General features: G+C 31.3%; 2 protein-coding genes and 2 long non-coding RNA genes across 5 annotated transcripts; 3 read left to right on the forward strand and 1 right to left on the reverse strand.

Moving 5' to 3' along the window:
- The first annotated feature begins 754 nt into the window (after window positions 1-754).
- LOC128034060 (secreted RxLR effector protein 161-like) lies at window positions 755-1,327 on the forward strand. Its single transcript, XM_052622687.1, has one exon. The coding sequence runs from the start codon at window positions 755-757 to the stop codon at window positions 1,325-1,327; it is 573 nt and encodes a 190-aa protein (XP_052478647.1).
- Window positions 1,328-5,564: 4,237 nt separating this feature from the next.
- On the reverse strand, window positions 5,565-6,449 carry LOC105788258 (disease resistance response protein 206). The gene has a single exon (XM_012615058.2). The coding sequence runs from the start codon at window positions 6,401-6,403 to the stop codon at window positions 5,846-5,848; it is 558 nt and encodes a 185-aa protein (XP_012470512.1). The 5' UTR covers window positions 6,404-6,449; the 3' UTR covers window positions 5,565-5,845.
- Window positions 6,450-13,182: 6,733 nt separating this feature from the next.
- On the forward strand, window positions 13,183-14,840 carry LOC128034669 (uncharacterized). The gene is made up of 3 exons (XR_008190806.1): window positions 13,183-13,238; window positions 13,707-13,793; window positions 14,597-14,840. It is a non-coding gene; the product is annotated as an uncharacterized LOC128034669 (long non-coding RNA).
- Window positions 14,841-17,522: 2,682 nt separating this feature from the next.
- LOC105788256 (uncharacterized) lies at window positions 17,523-20,049 on the forward strand. Of its 2 annotated transcripts, none has more exons than XR_008192910.1 (2): window positions 17,523-18,558; window positions 19,426-20,049. It is a non-coding gene; the product is annotated as an uncharacterized LOC105788256 (long non-coding RNA). The 2 variants fall into 2 exon arrangements; XR_008192909.1 differs by having other exon boundaries at window positions 17,523-17,867.
- Window positions 20,050-20,737: the final 688 nt, after the last annotated feature.

Here is a 20,737-nt window from a genome sequence, read left to right on the forward strand (position 1 = left end):
TTGAAAGTGTTGTCAAGGAGGCAAAATAGAAAGAGACAATGGATGCTGAAATCAAAGCCATTGAAAGGAATGATATTTGGGAGTTGATTAATCTTTCTAAGCGGCACAAAGCCATTACATCTAAGTGGGTCTACGAGACGAAGTTCAAGGAAAATAGGGAGGTTGATAAGTGCAAGGCGCAATTAGTAGCTAAGGGGTACAAACAAGAGTATGGTGTGGACTACACAAAAGTTTTTGCCCCGGTTGCAAGACATTGCACCATTAGATTGGTGATTGCTTTAGTAGCGTAGAACTCTTGGCCTATCTTCCAGTTAGATATCAAATCGACATTCTTACATGGATACTTGGAGGAAGGGGTATTTGTTGAACAACCTCTTGGTTATATTAAGGTTGGAGATGAGCATAATGTTTATCGATTGAAGAAAGCTTTTTATTGACTAAAACAAGCTCCACGTGCTTGGTATGGTCGCGTTGAGGATTATTTTTGAGGGTGGGGGTTTCAAAAGTGTCTATATAAACATACACTTTTTGTTAAAATTGGAGATAATGGGAAAATATTCTTTATGTGCTTATATGTTGATGATATTATTTTTACTGGGAATGATAGTGCCTTGTTTGATGATTTTAAGAAATCTATGCTGGATGAGTTTGGGATATCTAATCTTTGGAAGATGCACTATTTCTTTGGCTTAGAAGTGATGAAATTTTTATCTCCTAGAAAAAATATGTGAGAGAAATTTTGGACAGATTTAAGATGACGAATTGCAACTCTACAAAAGCTTTAACTGAGTTTAGCTTAAAGCTAATTAAAAAAAGAGATGGGAAGAAGGTGAATAGCATAATTTACAAACAAATTGTAGGCAGTTTGATGTATCTAACTACTATGATGCCAGACATTATATATTCTGTGAGTCTTACTAGTAGGTACATAAAGAGCCCGAATAAAAAACATGTATTTACTGTCAAGAGAATCCTTTGTTACCTACAAGAAACCAAGGATTTTGAGATTTTCTACAAGAATGATGAAAAGCCAGACATGATTGGCTTCACTGATAGTGATTATACAAGAGATCAAGATGGAAGCACTTCAGACTATGTTGTTATGCTTGGCACAAGGGCTATTTCGTGGTCATCTAAGAAGCAATCAATTGTCACATTATTAAGCACAAAAGCTGAATTTGTTGTTGCTACAACTTATGCTTGTCAAGCTATTTGGCTTACAAGAATCCTTGAACAACTACAATTCAAGCTAGAAACAGCCACTACAACTTTCTATGATAACAACGTAGCCATCAAGTTGTCAAAGAATCTTGGGTTGCATGGATGAAGCATGCCAAATATTACTTTCACGAGATCTTAGCAATCAAGGAGCAATTGAGCTAGAGTATTGCAGAAGTGATGATCAAGTTGTTGATTTATTTAACAAGCCTTTTGATTCATGACGGAGTGTACAAGTATACACATCCATTATCAAGTAATAAGTAAGTATAAGAGTTATCGTCTCCACAGGGGCTGTGTTTAAATTGATAGTTGTAAAATTACTATTCACAAGTTGGTTAAGAAAAACACAATAATTTTGAGTTATAAGTGTCAAATTAAGTTAATTAACTAAATGCAAGTTAACCAAATGCAAATGAAATGAAATTCAAGGTGATGGTTTAGAAGCAATTTCACAAGTTAACAACAATAACATGAATAGGATAGAATAATTACAACATTTGACTTAATTCATTTTTCATCATGTTTAACAACGGTCCAGAAAAATTCCATGGCAACTCAATCATTCATTAACTTGGAATCTAATGTAAGTTCTTTCAAAATCTTATACTTAGAAAAACATGCATATTTCTATGTCCATATTTAACTAAGGATTCCTTAGAATTTATGTGAAGTATTAGGGACGGGTTAGGTTTGAAACAATTTAATCACACAAATCTAAAAGTTATACAAGGTAATAAAACTCTTCTGAGTTAGATTTGTATTCAAACATATTTTAATGCATGAAATACATAAATGATTTTAGTTGGAAGCATGAACAATTGAGGCACAAAACACCATAAACATGAATCAAATGAACTTCATCAAATTAATGCAATCATTCTAGCCAAAACAAAATTAAGTCATCATCTTTAATGAAAAAATATTAAAGAAATTTGCAAACATGTTGAATAACTAATAACAAAATTAAAGAATAGGAAAGAAGAAACTCTTGATGATTTCAGCAATTCTCCGAAGATCGATCGTGGTGGCTTCCTCCAACTCTCATGATTGCTCCTTTGCAAACTGCTCCTTAAGGTGGTTGTCCAAGAGAGTTTTTCTCAAGGGAAATGCTAGCTAAAGGGTAGTAGGGAAATGGATGGCTTATGCGTGGAAGAGAGGAAAGAAAGATAATAGAAATATGAGTTGATGATGAATGAGGGATGTATGAATGATGATTGGAATGAGAGATGAGAAGTGGCATTTATAGTTGAAGAGTAGCATGAGTGTTTACTAAAAAATAGCTTGGAGATCCCTTGAATTACTCCCTTGCTTGCCCGACCATGAAATGTGGGATGGGAGGTTGGGTGGTTGCTTGATTCATGCATGTCAAGCATGAATCATGCAAGGGAGTGGACGGTAATCAAGGTGGAATTTGGGGGCTGATTTGCGATTTTGTTGCACATGTAGACCTTCAAATTAATTATCCCAAAGCTAATTTGGGCTGCTCTCATGCCTTTTTCGAATTTGGGCCATTCTCCTCCCTTATTGGACGATTTTGACAACCCAATTGAGAGCAGACTTCATTCTTTTTAGCAATCATATTCCAAGTTGGGTTAAATTGAATTTATGAGTGCAATTGGTGAGCTTGTCATCCATATGAAGTAGAAATTAACTTATGTTCATGTGTGATATTATTGACTCCCACATGAATTAATTTAGTAGTCTAACTACAACAAATTGAGTAAAAATTAACATGTAGCATAAAATAGAAAAATTATGTAAAATCAATACTAAATTGTATAAAATTACAAACTTCACTCAAATTATGTCTAATGTCTTAATATGAATTAAAATGACTCAATTGGCTACCCACATGCTCGAATTTTACATAAATTATAAGTAAAAAGATGTTAAATAAATCTATATAATTTAAATGTATCACCTTTCAAGTTTTTCTGAGAAACAATCAGTAGAAATTGTAAACTTCTAGATTGCTTACCTGCATAATAAAAGCAAAATGAAAAATTAATATAGTTCTAGAATAAGAGACAAGTCAACTGTGAATTTTTTACAGATTAAGAAGTCATACAAAAAAAAAACAATGACGCAAACAACAAACCAAAACCAGATTTCAATAGGCAAATTCGGAAACTTATACGAAAAATTCAGTGAGAAACAAAAAATAAATCTTGAAACAAATCAATTTTTTTCTAGAAATCTTGAAAAAAAATTTAAAACTGGGAAAAATAGCATTGTTGGATTATCAAAAACTTGGGGGAAACAAAAAGAAAAGACCTGATAAAAGCAATTTTTTAATTTCTACAAATTTTTTGTTCATCTGGGAAACAAAAAAAAAACGTTGGCAGAGTAATAGTCAGGGGAAAAGGAAAGTCTAGAAAAAAGCAAATTTATTTTTTAAATCTTGACATTTCTTTGTTAATTTGGGAAAAAAAGATCATACCTACATTAAGCCAAATTTGGGGAAACAAAAAGTCCTCCAAAAAAAAAGAAAAACCTTTTGAAGAGAGATGAACAGGGGGAACGAATAATATGAAACTTTTAATATAACTTACCTTTCAATCAGGATGAACAATTGTAAACGAGCGAACAGAGCCTCTGCAAGTCGTCGATTTCAAACGCAAGTTTCAATTTCGGGAAAGCAGTTGGGGAAAACGAGCGAGCGAAAGAGATGAAGAAGGGATATTTTAGTCCAGCCATGATTACATTTTCATTCCATCTGGAATGGAATCCCTATTCTTAGCCCATGTCATGGAATGGCTTTTACGGGTCGTCCCGCAATAACGTCCATTTCCATTATGGGCCGATTTGCCAACTCTCCCAACCAAACAAAGTAATAACCTAGGCCCACGAGTATACAAGTAATAGTTATGGGATTACATCCAACCAAACATGGTGTTAGTTTTGCAGGATCAAATTAAAGTATTTCAATACAATCCAAGTTCCCTTAGTAAACGAGATTGAACCATGTTGACTTTGAAATATCTATAAGATCTCAATCCTTATTTAGCTTTTACGAGGATGATTGAAGACCTTTTTGTATAGCTATTTATGGGGGAATATGATTGTAATTGATTTGTATCTTAGCATGTCAAAACTCTTATATATGATCAGCTTGTACTAGATAGAAAAATATAAAGAGAGAACTTAACATTGTTCCTGTAGGAACTAGCATTTAGAGTTGCATTTTGTAAGTTAAATCAAGTGAATCACTTTGCTTACAACTAAGCTTTTAAGAAGAAAATCTTAATGGAAAGTGATCCATATTAGATTATAGATGTAAAGTTGCTACATGATAAATGTGTAAGACATAAATAATAGCTTCTACTTATTGAATTATAATGAAAACACATGCAGATGTAGAAAAAATATAACTTGCGTAACCAAGTTTTTTTGTCCAACTTTGTTCTTATTTCTACTTGTTTGTTATTCCAGTTTCAACTTACCCTATATTTTGACTTGTGCTTGCCAACAAAAATAAAATTTTCTCATTTTTTCCTTGCATTTAATGTGATTTATGTTGGGAACCACAAATAAATTGTCAAAAGCTCAATTAAAATGTTTCCTTAATATAAGTAAACAAATTTTTTTTGAGTTTTATATAATAGAATATATTTAAATTAATTTTGAAAGAAGATCATACCTGGATTCTTTGTTTAGTATTCAAAATTAAGCAATGATTTATTCAAAAAGCAAAAGAAACCCAATGATAAAGGAATTATCAATTTATCAGGAAAATTGTAAAATGAATATGACCTTTGAATACTCTTAGTTTAGAAGTCTTGTATTTTTGTAGAAAAGGCGAATAATAAAACAAAAGTTGATTTGATATTTATGATAAATTAATTAATTAGAAGACTAAAAATATATGTAGAATTTTGTAGTACCAAGTCCCACTGCTCCAGATTCCAACACTTGCAAACTCACATTATAAATATAGGTAAAATTATTATCGAAGTACTTGTAAGAGAAAATTAATTTATATTTTACTTTTTATTAAAAGTAGATAAATTATTACTTGTAAATTAAATCAAAGAGCAAATTGATACTTTCTGTTAAAAATTATATCCATTTGTACTATTAAAAACTAGCAAAGTTGACAAAACAACCAAACAATGACATATAGCGTGCCATGTGCACCTCATACTTTCGGTTTTTTAACTATAGAAATGAATGAAATTTTTAACAAAAAAACTCGTTTGCTTTTAAATCTAATGTACAAGGACTAGTATGCCTATTTTTTAAGTAGAGGCGACAAAATGTAATTTGTCTTCTAATATAAGGGCTTCCATGGTACATTAAAAAAAAATACAATAGTAAAACACATTCATTTTCAAAAGAAGGGCTTAAGTTAAAATTTTGAAAATTATATTATTGGGAGGATAATCACAAACCTTGAAAAGATTAATCTTTATAAACCGTACACTTTAATTTTAGAAAAGAAATTTTGAAATATTGAGAGTGTGGAGTGTAATTTAGTGCATGAGACAGTATTTTCCATTCATAATAGATATTTAAGAGGCAAAGATTTTATGCAGGACTGAGTTTACAAACACAATCACACTCAGTTCCAATTCACTTATTCTCCCCATCCTTGCCCCCTCCCCCCCCTTTGAATTTTCCTTTTTCACCAGCATTCATAGAACTTGATATCAACTTTGAGCCTGAAATACACTTCACCTTCAAAGGAATCAGTCATCAAAGTTGCAACACCCCTATGCATGAAAAAGTCACCAGTGCCACCAACAATAGAGATATCTCTAGTCTTATTCATCAATGGATCAGCTCCAATGAAATTAATGGTACCTTGGTAATAATCAGTGCTGTTGAAAACAAATGAAAACCCTAACCAAGCAGTGTAAGTGTTTTTGGTATCATAAAGATACATGCCTTGAGCCCTACCAACAGGCTTTGAATGAAGGTTATTATCCAAGGTAATGGGATCATCGAATACCGCTATGTTCCCAAAATGGAACTGACTTGCCAAGATGGTCAAGTTAGCTCCTTGTGGTGCTGCAACAATGGCGGATGTAGCATTCTCTTTGTTCATCCCATTGTAAATAATGTCATGGAAGTAAAGAACCAAGTGTTTGCATGGTTTATATTGCTTGGTTTTGATTGGATAGGCTGAGGTTACAACGAGAACCATGAAAAATGAAAGGAAACCCCAAGTATTTGATGCCATTAGCAGAAAGAAAAATAGAAATGAAGAAGTTATGAAGGAATGCTGAGGTGACTCTCACTCTCTTGATACCCTTTATATAGAGCTTTGCTTATATGGATTTTATGTAAGTGGAAGTGGTTGGTTAAAGAAAAAGTATCTCATTTCAAAGTGACATAGCATCTTTTACCTGCCATGGAAGTATGATGCTATCAGTCATTTATTTGGACTTTTCTACTTAAAACTTCTCCCCCTAGTTGCTACCTAATACTGTCTGAAGATTTACTTGCAACCTTTTATATCGAGTACGAATATATGTAATAATATTAATGTAATTTAATAAACTTTTAAACTTATTCATATATGATATGTCATAAATATAATTTTGAAAAAAATTAAATTACCCAATTAAAATAAAATAAATTGTTGTCAACTAATCATATTTCATTGGTTTCATTGTTATAGGGAAAATCTTCAGAAAACTCAAATTAACAAAGTCGGATTTAAGATTTAAGTATTTAGTATTGTTATTAAAATATTATATAAAGAAGTTAAAATATTTATTTTAGAAATGATATTGTAATGTAAAAATAAGTTAATTTAATTGATATTAAATTTTTAATATTATGATTTATGATATATAAATTTTAAGTAATTTCTAAAGCAATTAATATAAATTTTTAATATTATGAGAAGTAAATTTATATTTTAGCACACAAATGGACTTTCTAAAACCAAATATTTGAATTTTTTTTTAAATTTGGCTTGAGAAGGATGTTTCAACCTAAATTGTTGTTTACAAATGATTATGAATAAATAAGCTAATTTAATTGGAAAAAATCCCAATTTAAAAAGTAGTTAATTTTGCTAACTTTTTATCCCTATTGCCTTGAAATTCTCTCATGTCATGTAAGTTGTCTTGGCCCCCAAAGCCAACAATCAAAGGGGGAAAAACTTGGAATATATTGAGTATAAAAGAAAATTGATTTTCTTTATTGAATGAAAATAACTAGAACTCAAGTGATTCGTTTTCAAATAATCTCATTTTAAAAAAAAAAAAAAAGAAGAAAAGAAATAATCTGAAATAAGAAAATGATTATAAAAGTTAAATTTGGAATTGTGTGAACATGCAATGTGGTCCATCAATTATTGTGTGAGTCAAACTTTCTTTTTTTCGATTGCAAGTTTCGGGGAAATATAGATGGAGTAGGTGCATTGAATTTTGATCTTGTTGACAAATGACAAAATTGGTTTGGTTTGTTAAGTTGGTAGGTCAAATACTTCGCTTGGGTAAATAGTAGAAATCATAAAAGGCAATTTTCTTTTTCTTTTCTTCTTTTAGCAACTCATTAATGACCGATTGCTTTGCTTTCGGAATGATGAACTCTCTTTTCATCTCGAGTCCGGAACTGAAATAGAGTCGGTCGGCAGTCGGCGGCAAAATACTTTTGCAATCGGTGGTGGATGATGTTGTAAGAATTAAATTAGAGGTGGAACCCATGGGATCTTTAGTTTCACGGTAACCACTTGAAAAGATTAATAGTATTTAAAATTATAAAAAAAATAAAATCAAAGATACATCATGAGAAAAAACCTGAACTTTTTTGTTAAAAAAAATCATTTTTAGCTTTTTAATAAGTTTCTCAATTCTTGATTTCCGGTTTGAAACTTTTTATTATATTTCATAAATTGAATCGGTTGAATATTTGTTTTAATTTAAATATCGATTAAATCGACTGATTAACTCTAATAACCTTGATAATTGAATTAAATTGAGTAAGTGATAAATGAATTACGATAATGTGATTGCAGATAAATGAACATATTGCAATATTATTGATTTGGTTGTTGTACCCATAAATTTAGAGTCAACAATATTGACTTGAAAAATTAGAAAAATAAAAAATATATTTATAATATTGAGTTACAATCTCTGGAAAATCCTTTGTTTTTTTTCTTTAATGGAACTTTGATACAAAAGTTTTTTAGACTTAATTTTGGATGCATTTAATCTACTTCAAGAATCATCACACTTGATCTTGAAAACGGGTTTAAAAAGATGTTTCCTTGAAATTTTGATTTGAATTTAAGGGTCTGTTTAATCTTTGAGTCAATAAAGTCCACTTCAAGGATCATGAAGACTTGATTTTGAAATGTGTTTTAACGGTCATTGAGACTTGATCTTGAGAAATGTGTTATATATATTTTGTTGATGCAACTAAATTGGGGAGATGATAAAGAATAAGACAGATGAATGCGGAAGTGGATCGTAAAGTTTACAAAAGTCGCGGATCGTAAAGTTTACCAAAGTCACAGATTTGACTTAGGGCTCTAGACGATCTGAAGGAACTCGAATTAAAAGCCCGAAATTTGTAATTCCCATCATAATCCCATTCAGAAATTCTACTCGCGCAGTCTTCACTAAAACGGTAATAACTTGAGCTCTCGAACTCAAAATCGAGTGATTCAAAATGCGTTTCGAAGATAAGAGATAGATATTCAAACGCCACGAGACATCTCAACCCAGAAATGTCAGGATCCATCCAAAAAGTAGTCGCAAGTCTGCTGATTTCCTAAGCTTGAAAATTGTCAGCTTTGGTGAATGAAATTTAATAAATTTCACACCATCTGTACATGTATCATTCTCTCTTTCCTCAAAAAGATTCGTCCTCAAACCTTGTCTTTGATCGAATCTTGATTAGATTTGCTTATCCTATGACACTATTTTTTGGCCTTGAGGTAGTGTGAGTCCATCACATTCATGGGTCTGAAATTGTGCCTTGAGACTCGCATCATTCCCCCCTTCCTCAAGAAGATTCGTCCCTGAATCTTTAGCTGCACATAAAGAAAAGGGATTAGAATAAATAACAATAAAATAAATAAAATACTTACCTAAGCTTTCTTGTGCGCCAAAACTATCTCCAAGATCAAATATATAATTTTAATATCCCAAATCAGTATGGATCAAATATCTCTCCTTCAAAAACAAACCATCAACACTAGACAAAGAAATATTAGGCACATGAGTGTTCAAGTAAAAAATAACTTGAAACTTTCTTTGAATATGCATGGTCATCCATAAGAACTTCCAATGATGAGTAAAGAATTTCACATAATTATAAAAATCAAGTAGTTTAATATTATTATGTAAAAATTCATATTTAGAGTTTAAGGTAGAAAATTTTGTTGCAAGATCAAATGCATGAGGTTCTTTAATAAACATGTCGAATGCAACAAAAGTAAACTTTAAATACCTAGATAAACCCATAAAATAAATTGAACTTTCAGACAATTGTTTATTGACCAATGAGAAAACATGTCATAAGGAAAAATAAAATCAGTAGCATACTTATCAAAAACATTCAAGGGATGCCTACATATTTCAATTTTTGATGTATCATTACTTTCCTTACCTTCTAGCACTTGTGGAGAATCACCAATGTTCAACTTACCACTTTTCCACAAGGAAAATCGTCTATCGATGGTAGAGTAATATAATTGAGAGTCCGTCAATGGATCCTTGAAATGTTGTAATAAAGAAACACCACTAAAAAAATTTAAGCTAGAGTTAGTTAAAACATAATCATTCCTCACTCTTGTATGGGTATTTTCTTGCATTTCATTTTCTTTTTCCACTTGAGAACTCTCCAATTTTACCTCATATGGATTTTCACTCAAATTTGGACCATTAAGTAGACTTTTATCACCAAAGGTCTCATTTCTCTTTGTCTTTTCACATGATTTTTCCTCACTTCTCATATTTCTATCACAAGTATTATGAATATTCAATTCAGTACAATCTATCTCAATAGGAGAACATGACGTTTCTATCAAGAAATTCTCATTATCATCTTTTTCTAGTTCACAGAGTTCGTCATCGCAAATCTCTTTTCCACTAGAGAAAGAATCAACAAAAGGTACAAAGTCATACTTACTTTCTTCTCTAGTTGGATATTTAATTGGATATTGGAAACCCTTAAGATCTTTTTCTATCAACAAAAATCTCTTGTTGACACAATCACGACTATAGTGCCCATGCCCTTTGCATGTAAAATATTCAATATCATGAACTCTTTGTTTTTTTGGTGAAAATTTAGTAGAAGTGGGCTGCTAAGAAGATGTAGAAAAATATTTATAGGAACCCTACTTTTCCACTCAAAAGGCTTAGTCTTATCACATTTTGGTAGCCATTTATTAGTAGCATAAGAAGGTTTCGAATTCTTGAAACTAGAATTAGAACTTGTACCTCGATAATAGTGTGATGCGCCAAATTGACGAGATTGATGTTGCTGAAATTGTTGCTCAATCTCAATTGCCTTGTGTATCATCTCATCAAGATCAATATAGGTTTGAAGATTAAGAGTATTGGATATCGAAATGTTCAAGCCATTTACAAATCGCACCATGGTAGTTTCTTCATCTCGTATATTTGCTCTTTGCATAAGCATCTCTATCTCCTTAAAGTACTCATCAATTGGTCGATTACCTTGAACAAGACATTGAAGTCTCGTTGAGACCTCTCTATAGTAATGAGAATGAACGTAACGCTTTCGCATCACTTGCTTCAACTCGTCCCATGTTTCAATTACCCTTTCGTGGGTTTTTTAACGATTAATTCCAAGTTGAATCCACCAACTCAACGCATAATCTAAAAATTCAAGGGTCGCCAATTGGACTTTTTCCTCTTCTCGGTATTTATAGTAACGAAACATATGTTCAATTTTTTATTCTCACACACAATATGCTTCGGGATCATATTTCCCTAAAAATGGTGGGATGATGAACTTTGGTTTGGCTAAACAATGTTGTCTACAGTCATTATTAACCAAAGTCGCATCATTTGCACGAGAGACACGTCAAGCATTACTTGCATGAAGATGAGATTGATCAATCTTATCTCCCCAATTATGATTCTGACGCTCAATTTTTGTACTTAGACTTTCTAAATTTTTGTTGATCATGTCTAGAATAGTGACACATTACTGATCTCGAGCATTTCAAACCTCTTGATTCCTTCTCAACTTCTCAATCATAGTATTACGAATCATTATGAAAGCTTGAAAAGAACACGCCACTCAAGAAAAGAACACGCCACTCAAATTCTCAATGAGGTAAGAATTAATCTTGTAAATCATTTAAAAAGTGTCAATATCAATCAATATGAATGTATTAGAATCAAACTAACAAAGCAAACCTAAGAGCATTATGAGTCCAAAATCGGCTAGACATCAAAAAAATCTGTTGCACGGAGGAAAGAATGTGCAACCTGCTTTAACCTACTAACACAAGAAACAATAAAGTGTTACAATGCATAAAGGAGCAATAAAAAGCGAAAAAACAAATGAAAACCTAAGGCTAAGAGTCAATGAATATTGCTAAAACCTAAAAACCTAAAAAACTGCAAAGCAACTTGGCAAACTTTGTTTGAGGTGTTCTCAATTTTCAAAAATCACGAAATTTAAACTGGAGCCTCGGCAAATAATGTAGATCTAAATTGGAAAGTTTGGGCACAAAATTCAACCCCCATATTATTTTCTTTTTTTTTCCTTTTTTCGTATTTTATTTTTTTGTTCTTTTTCGATCACTTTTTTTTTGTGGTAAATATTTTTTATACTTTAAAATAGTGTCATGAAATAGTATGTAAAGTTTTAAATCGTTTGAAAAATGTTTACCCACTGAAAACTATTTTTTCCTAAAAACTGTTAGGGTAAAAAAAATTGTTTTGAGGCTGTTTGCTAGAACTCAGTTTGTAAAAACAAAAAGAACACCTAAAATGCCCAAATCTAATACCAAATGATAAAGAATGGGACGGATGAACGTGAATGTGGATCGTAAAGTTTGTCAAAGTCGCGGATTTAACTTAGGGCTCTAGACGTTTGGAAGGAAACTTGGATTTTTGACACAACCTGAAATGAAATCAAATTCAAGTCAGATAAAATAATTAAAAATAAATAACTAAAAATAAAATAATAAACCAAAGATTAGAATAATAAGGAAGCGAATAAAGAAGATAAATGGAAAGATAGAACGCGGCGTGTAGAAGTCCTAAGAAGTTTTGGAAACACGAAGAATCCACAACCCCCTTCAAGCGGCTCTAATTTCTCCTCCAATATAGAAACCTTGGCAAGAAAAAGTTTGAAGATAATCCCCAGAATCTAAAAAGATTGTTAAAACTCTTCTAAAAGAAACTCAAGAGAAATTCTGTATAATGCAAAAGCCTATATATAAATTAGCTAAATAAATCTAAATAAAACTCTTAAGTATACAAGAACTCTAATTTAATCTAAACAAGAAGTAGTTTTAAACCAAACTTTCTTGTTAACATAAAACTCCTGAATAACTTAAAATACTTAATAATTATAAAAAAGTTGGAAGAAAATAATAATAAAATAATAAGTGTAACATCCCGATTTTGAGCCTAGTCAGAACAGGTTTCGGGACCACAAATCCGATGAGAAAAAAAATTATTTTATTATATTTTTATGGTATACAATTTCACGGAATGATTTTTTGAAAATTTCGATCGAAAATTTCGACGTTTGGGCACTCAATTTAGTCAAAAAGACAAAATTGTAAAAAGTGCAAAAGTCGAGTTCTACATGTTAGAGGTGTCTAATTTTTATGAAATTTTAAATTGGAGGTCCTTAAGTGGAAATTAGACCATTGGTTAAATTGTCGACAAAAATGAACATGAGATATGTGAAATAGGATATTTTTAAGTGAAGGGTATTTTAGTCATTTAGTAATAAAAAAGAATTAAAAAGGGGAAAAGATGGCAAAATATGCTCATCTTCTTCATTTGGCCAAATTTAGCATGGGGGAAGCCATAGTTAGGGTTTTCAAGCTTCCAAGCTCCATAGTAAGTGATCCCAAGCCCCCTTTTTAATGTTCTTTACGTTTTTAGAGTCCTAGTAACTTGATTTAGCTCATTCTAGCAATAATTTAACCTAGGGTTCATATTTGGAAAAATACCCATAGGTGAAATGTGTTTATTTTGATGTTTTATGGTAGAATATGAAGCTTGTAATTATGTTAAACAACTTTTGCTTAGCAATTTTATGTGAAAACGAGTAAAACGACATAATCGGTAAAAATACCTAATGTTCATAAGTAAGTGTTAGAGTGGGAATTTGATGTTTCCATAGAAGGTAAAAATGTTCAGCATGTCATAAAATATAAGAGTAAGGGATGAAGTTTAATTTCCGAGCTTTGGGACAAAAGTGTAAATATGCAAAAGTTTAGGAGCAAAATTGTAATTTTGCCAAATTTGAGTCAAGGACTATTTTAATGAATGTGAGTATTAAATAAGCTAAATTTTCTATTTTAGATCAAGAAGAACTAAATCCAGAGTTAGACCGAGGAAAGAAAAAGGTTGAGGACTAAAGTGCTAGATTTGATCATATTTTGTACCGAGGTAACTTTACGATAAATAAATACAATATTTCAATAATTATTATTAATACTGATATTTTCCAGCAATTATGTATTTATCTTATGAAATTATTTAATGTTGACTCAAGTATGAGATGATAGAGAATTAGTGTTAAAAAGTCCCGTTGAAACATAATGAATGTATCGGATACAAATGTCATGACATTTGGGTAAAGAAATCCCATGTAAGACCATGTCTGGGACATGTTGTTGGCACCAAGATAAGAGGTCCCATGTAAGACCTTGTCTGGGACATGGCGTTGGCACCGAGATGAAAGGTCCCCCGTAAGACCATGTCTGGGACATGGCATGGGCACCGATATGAGAACTCCCATGTAAGACCATATTTGGGATATGGCATTGGCAGTACAAGAAACATCTCATATAAGACTATGTCTGGGACATAGCTTTGGCATGTTATATTCAGACAACAGACCCGAGTATCATTAGTATTCCAAATGATTCAACAGGTTAGTAAATAGACGATGTTACATGAAAGTTCAGGTAAAAGCCTAGCAGACAAGTTCAGGTGAGTTAATAAGATTAAGAGTATCTCAGTTATCAATTGAGAAAAGAAATTTCAGTAAGGAAGGAGTAAGTTATAATCATGAGTTGTTTAAGCAAGTAAGTAAACAAGTAAGAGAGTAAGTAAAGAAGAAAGTAAATATTTTAATGCTTAATGAAAATTTATGAATATAATTGTTTATGATAAATGTTTTTATTTATTTATTCGTAAACTTACTAAGATTTATGCTTTCTTTCTTTATTTTCCTTCTTTCTTTATAGTACCGCTAAGTCAGTTCGGGGATCATAAGGATGGTGGAGTTCGTCTCACACTATCCACGGACATCTCGGTAATATGTAATTTTGAAACGTGTAAAGTTATGGCATGTATAGGGACTTAGTCATTTTGAGCGTGTTCATATGATATGGCTAATGATTTTCTATTAAAATGGCTAATTAAGAACATGTTTTGTATTATGGATGTTTAAATATGGGTTAATACAAAGAAATTATAAAAGAGTAAAAATTGCAATGGTTTAGTTTTTGGACAGCAGCAGTGACGTGAATTTGAAAAATCACCAAAATTAGTAGAAATGGAATTAAAGAATGAATCAGATATAGAATTAAATCTTATTGAGTCTATTTTCATATGAAAGAAACAGTGCAGACAAATGAATTTTATATTATGAGATATTAGAATTTTAGTGAGTCAAAATCAGAATGGTTTCTAAAGTCTCCTGTTCTGAATTTGGAAAATCATTAAAATTGTACAGAAATAATTAGAAGTTATAATTTATATGTATTGATTCCTTAGTGAGTCTATTTTCATTAGAAACAAGTGGAAGCACCATATTAATTCTGTATAATGAGATATTTAATTTTTAGTAACGAGAGGGCAGGACTGTCAAACAGTGAAATAGGGGAGACTTTAACTAATAAACTGTACTGATTTGACAATCTAAAAATTCTGAAAATTTTATGGTAAGAATATATATGAGTCTAGTTTCGGGGAAAATTTACGGATCTAAATTTAAAGTTTCGTAACTCATGTTATAATTAATTTAGTGACTATTATGCAGGTGGACAGTTTTATTGTGAATACTGAAATAAATTATTTTGATTTGTTTAAGTAATCGAAAAATTTTTAATATTCCCGGTTTGGACCCGAATCATTTTCATTGCATGTTTTAGGGTCTCGAGGATCCTTTTTTGGGACATATTGATTGAACGTGAGAGAATTAATTTTAAAAGTAAATTTTTATGCTCCAAATTAGTAAGTTAAGTCGGATAACGCTTCGTACTCGATTCCGACAACGGTCTCGGGTAAGGGGTGTTGCAATAAGAGCTGATAAATACAATATTGAACTCATACATAATAAAAATTAAGCCTAAAAGCTGAACCCAATATGATTTAAACTCGAATTAAAAGCCCGAAATTTGTAATTCCCTTCATAATCCCGTTCAGAAATTCTACTCGCATAGTCTTCACTAAAACGGTCATAACTTGAGCTCTTGAATTCATAATTGAGTGATTCAAAATGCGTTTCGAAGCTATGAGATAGATCTTAAAATGAAATGTGACATCTCAACCCAGAAATGCCAGGATCCCATCCAAAAATTCGTCGCAAGTCTGCTGATTTCTCAAGCTTGAAAATTGACAGCTTTGGTGATTGGAATTTAATAAATTTTACCCTATCTGTGCATGTATGAGGAGAGCTTTGATCTAAGTATCTTCTAAAATTGATCTTGAATGGATAATTATGCTTCAAGTTACTTCTAGGTTTGATCTCAAAGAACGAGTTTAGCTACCTTTTTATTGGTTGGACAAGATCGAAGAGCAATTTTCTTTAGAACTAATGTGATGTTCTTTAGAATTTTTACTAGTTCTTTGATTTCTTCAAAGATTTATTTGGATTTTGAAAAGAATTTTTAGTCTTAAAGAATTTTCTCTTCAAGTTTCATATTTTTTACTTCTAGACTTCTGAATTTATGAAGTTGTGTTAAATGGCTTGGAGGCAATCCCCTTCCATAATGTTAGTCAACCAAGTAGAAGAGTGTTATTATTTCTATAGTTTCTTTATTTGAATTATTTGCATTGATTAAACTCTTTTATTTATTATTATTCTCAGATTAATTTAAATTAATTAAGATAAATTAATCCTTGAAGAATATGATTTCTTTATAAAAGAGTTCTAAAATGATTTGACCTATTTATTTATGGCTTAATTGATTTAATTTAATTTAGTTAGATATAATAAATAATGACACTTAATAAAGTTTTAATTCGTTTAAAAAATTTTCTTCTGCAAATGCCCATTCAAGACTTGGTCATGTACACAACTTTTGTTGAGCATAGAAAGTAGGCAAGTCGTGAAATTTGATTTGTTTCTAAAAATTATTTTCAAAATATCTTGACAAGATTTGATGATAGGGTGAAGAAAATTTTTTTTCTTCATTTAAATTGAAATTGGCAATAAAACAAGATTTATATATCTTTGTATATTGATGGATCGAGTAATATTGACTTGACATAGTTTTAAATCCTTTTAAACATGTAGTTTAATCTCGTGCTATCAAGAACATCATTTTTTGGAGGAACAATATTTTCCTTAAGATTAACAAATTAAACTCAAATGTAGGAGTGATTTGATAGTTTAAACTCGGGCCTAAAAACATTTTTTTATTGGCTTTATGGACATGTTACTGGAACCCAATCATTGATCACTCTATTATCTTGAAAATACACCATCTTACTTATATTTAGAATAGGTGTAATAGAATCAAAAGGGTCTAATTTTATGGTTCTATCTGTCATGCTAATTAGATTGTGGAACCATAATGACCGAGGTCAAGTTTAAGTGAATTATCAAGATTAATTTTTTTATTTGTAAATGAGTTTTAAAAGTATTTAACTTCTATATTTATTTCTTAATTTAATTTAGTCCGAAAATCAATTGTAAAGAGTTAAGAGTCAAGTCATCGCTCCATACCTTAATAGTTGATACAAATACTATTATATAAAATGAGAATGAAAGTGATTAATAATTTCATTTATCATGTTGGATGTATTGGATGAAAATGATACTATGAATTGTCCTGTTAATAGAATTCCTACACAAGCCTGAAAGCAGGGATTGGAGAGAGACCTTTTGACAATGTATGTGTATTAATCTTGAACACATGCAATGTTTACTTACACGATGGCTCCTGCAATTTTTTATTTATAAATTGAATAAGTAGTAGTCTTCATTTCATCATTTATAATTTATTTGAATGGTATAGGTGAAATTTAAAAAAAAATAAAATAACAAATTTGTAGGCAAGTGTTTACTTAGGGCATGTTTGGTTGGGGGAATCAGTATGCATTCCCCCAATTCTCTGGGCCCACCACCAAACGGGATTACACCCTGATTCCCTTCCGCCCCTATTACCCCCGTTGGCTATAGTAGCCATTCCCCACTGAAAGCGCCGAATAGGGATTCCCCCTAATTCTCATTTTCTTTTCCGTTTTCTGTCCCTCATCCTCTCCAACGTTTCCCTTCCATATTGCAAGGTAATTTTCTTCCCTTCCATCGATTTCTGCTTCTTCTTCTGGTACGTTTCTTTTATTTTCTCCGTTTTATCAACAACAAAAAAATGCTCGCACTCTTTCCCTATTTTCTTTTCTTTTCTGTAAAATCAATTTAGTTTTGCTTTTGCTGAAATCTGGAATATTTGTTTTTGTTCCCCTAATTTTGATTCGTTTCTAGCATTTTCCATTCGGCTTTTCTTTTTATTGCATGTTCAATTGAACAGATGAAAATTTTTTCAATGTGATTCTATTATTTGTTTATTCTATTGCATGTTTGTCTGATTCTATTATTTTCCGAATGGCTTGTGATTTCAACTAGTTGAGTTCTGTTTATTTGCATTTCTTGAAATTTGTTGGAGTTCATGTATTGGTTTTTGTTAATTTAAAATTTGTTTGCACAAAAGATGAAGGCTTTATGCTGAGAAATGTTAACTATGTTTTCTGTTAATTTAAAATTTGTTTTCTATTAATTTTAGTTTTAAAATGATTTCTTGCAATAAATGAGGATTGATAACCATAGTATCAGAAAGTTGTATGTGTGCTTGAGTCCATTTTGAGGAAAAAGGAAGATGAACATTTCTTAGTTGTGGCTTCTTACTTTACCGAGATCAAATAAGTTGTTTTGAGATGTTCTGAGTCTTCCTAAGCTTCCCTCAGAGAAAAGGCTAACAAGGTAAATATCTCAGTCAACCCTCTGTTTTACTTTTAATCAGAAAGATGAAAATATCATTTTTGTTATGCTTTAATGCCAGCCCAGAGCATTGTTTTTTATGGCATGCTTGTAGGTTCTTTCTCATTTCCCCCTTTGTTTTATGTAGCAACTACAGTAAGCTCTCATTCTGTAAACTAATGTCATAGGAAATAAAGGAAAATTGAACTAACTTATGCTTAACAACTTGCTTTTAGCGATATGGAATATTTTTTTTTGGAGGTTCACTTGAAATGTTATTTGTATTTTGGTTTCATGATAAGTGTAGGAAGGCCAATTGAGTTTCCATCCTGTTTGAGTTCATTAAGGTATTGCATTTATTGATGGCATATTTATGCAAATCTAATGTGTTGTTTGTTGGTGCTTCTTTTAAATAATATTAATTAAAAAATCTAGGAAACTACTATTATCTATTAATTAAATTTTGGTTGCTGCTTCATTTTTTCCCCTTAAACATTAGTTCAGAGAATTAAGACCCTTCATTTTGATCAGTCTTTTGTTTCCTCTCCATTATTATTTGAGGACAGTTCCATCTCTACCTTTTCCTTGAACCTACAGATTGAGATATTTTAAGATGGCTCTCAATTGATGTCACATTATGTTAAAGTTCCCTTATTTTGGTTTCTCTTCAGCAAAATGACAGTAATGATGATCTTCATATGATATTGTACTTCAATCTTTACTGCTTTAAATGTTATGATCTATAGTGCTCTCTGACTTTAAAAAGTTATTATTTACACTGAATACTAATTTAAAGCTGGTAGGATACAATTTACTGAGTTAATGAAATAGATGCCACAGTTGACATATATATATTTGCTTATTAAACAGGTATTAGTCCTTTTGAATGGGGAACAACCTGGTGGTTTGGCAAGTACTTCAAAAAAGTTTTTGAAAGCTGAGACCACACTTGTTCAAATGCCTGACCTGATCGACACTGGTGATCCAGACGATTACAATGGACTAGATAGTTCCACAAAAGATCAAAATTATCAAAATACTATAGTACGGATAGCAACACCTCTTATTGACGACTTACTAGGAGATGGTATTGGTACTAATCTCAGCACCAGTGAGCTGAAAAATGATGATGATCCCTTTCCAGATGTCTCATTTCACACTACTAAGGGAACAAAAAATGTGGATGATCTCTTCTCTGGGATGAGTGTAGATGACAAGTCAGCTATGAGTGATAATTGTGTGACGTGCATACCCATTTTTTGCATGGAACATGAACGACCGTTTATGTTAATTTGTGGTTTGCCATTTTTTTTGTATGTGGGTTGGCGGGGTACACTAACTCCTTTTATCAATTTCATCTTAAGCACGTGTTTCACATTTGAAGTGAAAGGTTGTCTGTGCTCTTTTTTTTTTCGAGCTGGAAGTTTTCCTATTTATGGAAGTACTTAGATCGGTAAAGAAAAATTATATACAGAAGTAGATTTAAAGAAACAATATGCTGCTCAAATCCATGTTGGTTGAAATGTTGTTATATCATGAATTCCTTCCATGTTTTTGTTCATTGTTCACTATGCTTTTCATTAGCTTGGCTTATGGGCTCTTTTAATTCTATTAATATTTGAAAGAGTTGTTGTATAGTTTAGATTTAGCCTTGGTAGTTAGATATCTCTATCTATTATCTAATACTGGAGAGTGTTAAATATAAAAAGGGAAAGTTCCATATTTTTTGGCTTGGATGCTTTTTATTGTTCGTAATTCTTGTATTGTTGTTTGGTTTCCATATTTTTCCATTGCAACAAGATCATTGGGGTTAAACATGGTGGAATACTAGGTTTCTTGTTGATTATTTTGTCACTTTTAGAGAAATTCTGTTAGATTGCCTAATTTCCAGTTCATCCATTGGCTTTTTTCTTTTCTTTTTTTCAGCTTGTGTGGTTGCCTAACTTCCATTGTTATGTTTCAAAGCAAACCAGAAACCTTGGCCTGCCTCTACCTATCTTCCATTGTTATGTTAAGTAATACTTTTGTTTAGCATTATGTTAAATAACATCCATGTAATATATAAACAAGCATAATTAATAAACATCTTAATAAATCTAATCCATTAACATTGTTTACTTTTAAATAATCTTAATAATCTTATTAAATAAAATTTAATAAAAATATAATTTAATAACATTCT

This window comes from Gossypium raimondii, chromosome 2 (assembly GCF_025698545.1).
Source record: "Gossypium raimondii isolate GPD5lz chromosome 2, ASM2569854v1, whole genome shotgun sequence".
Classification (NCBI taxonomy): Eukaryota; Viridiplantae; Streptophyta; class Magnoliopsida; order Malvales; family Malvaceae; genus Gossypium; species Gossypium raimondii.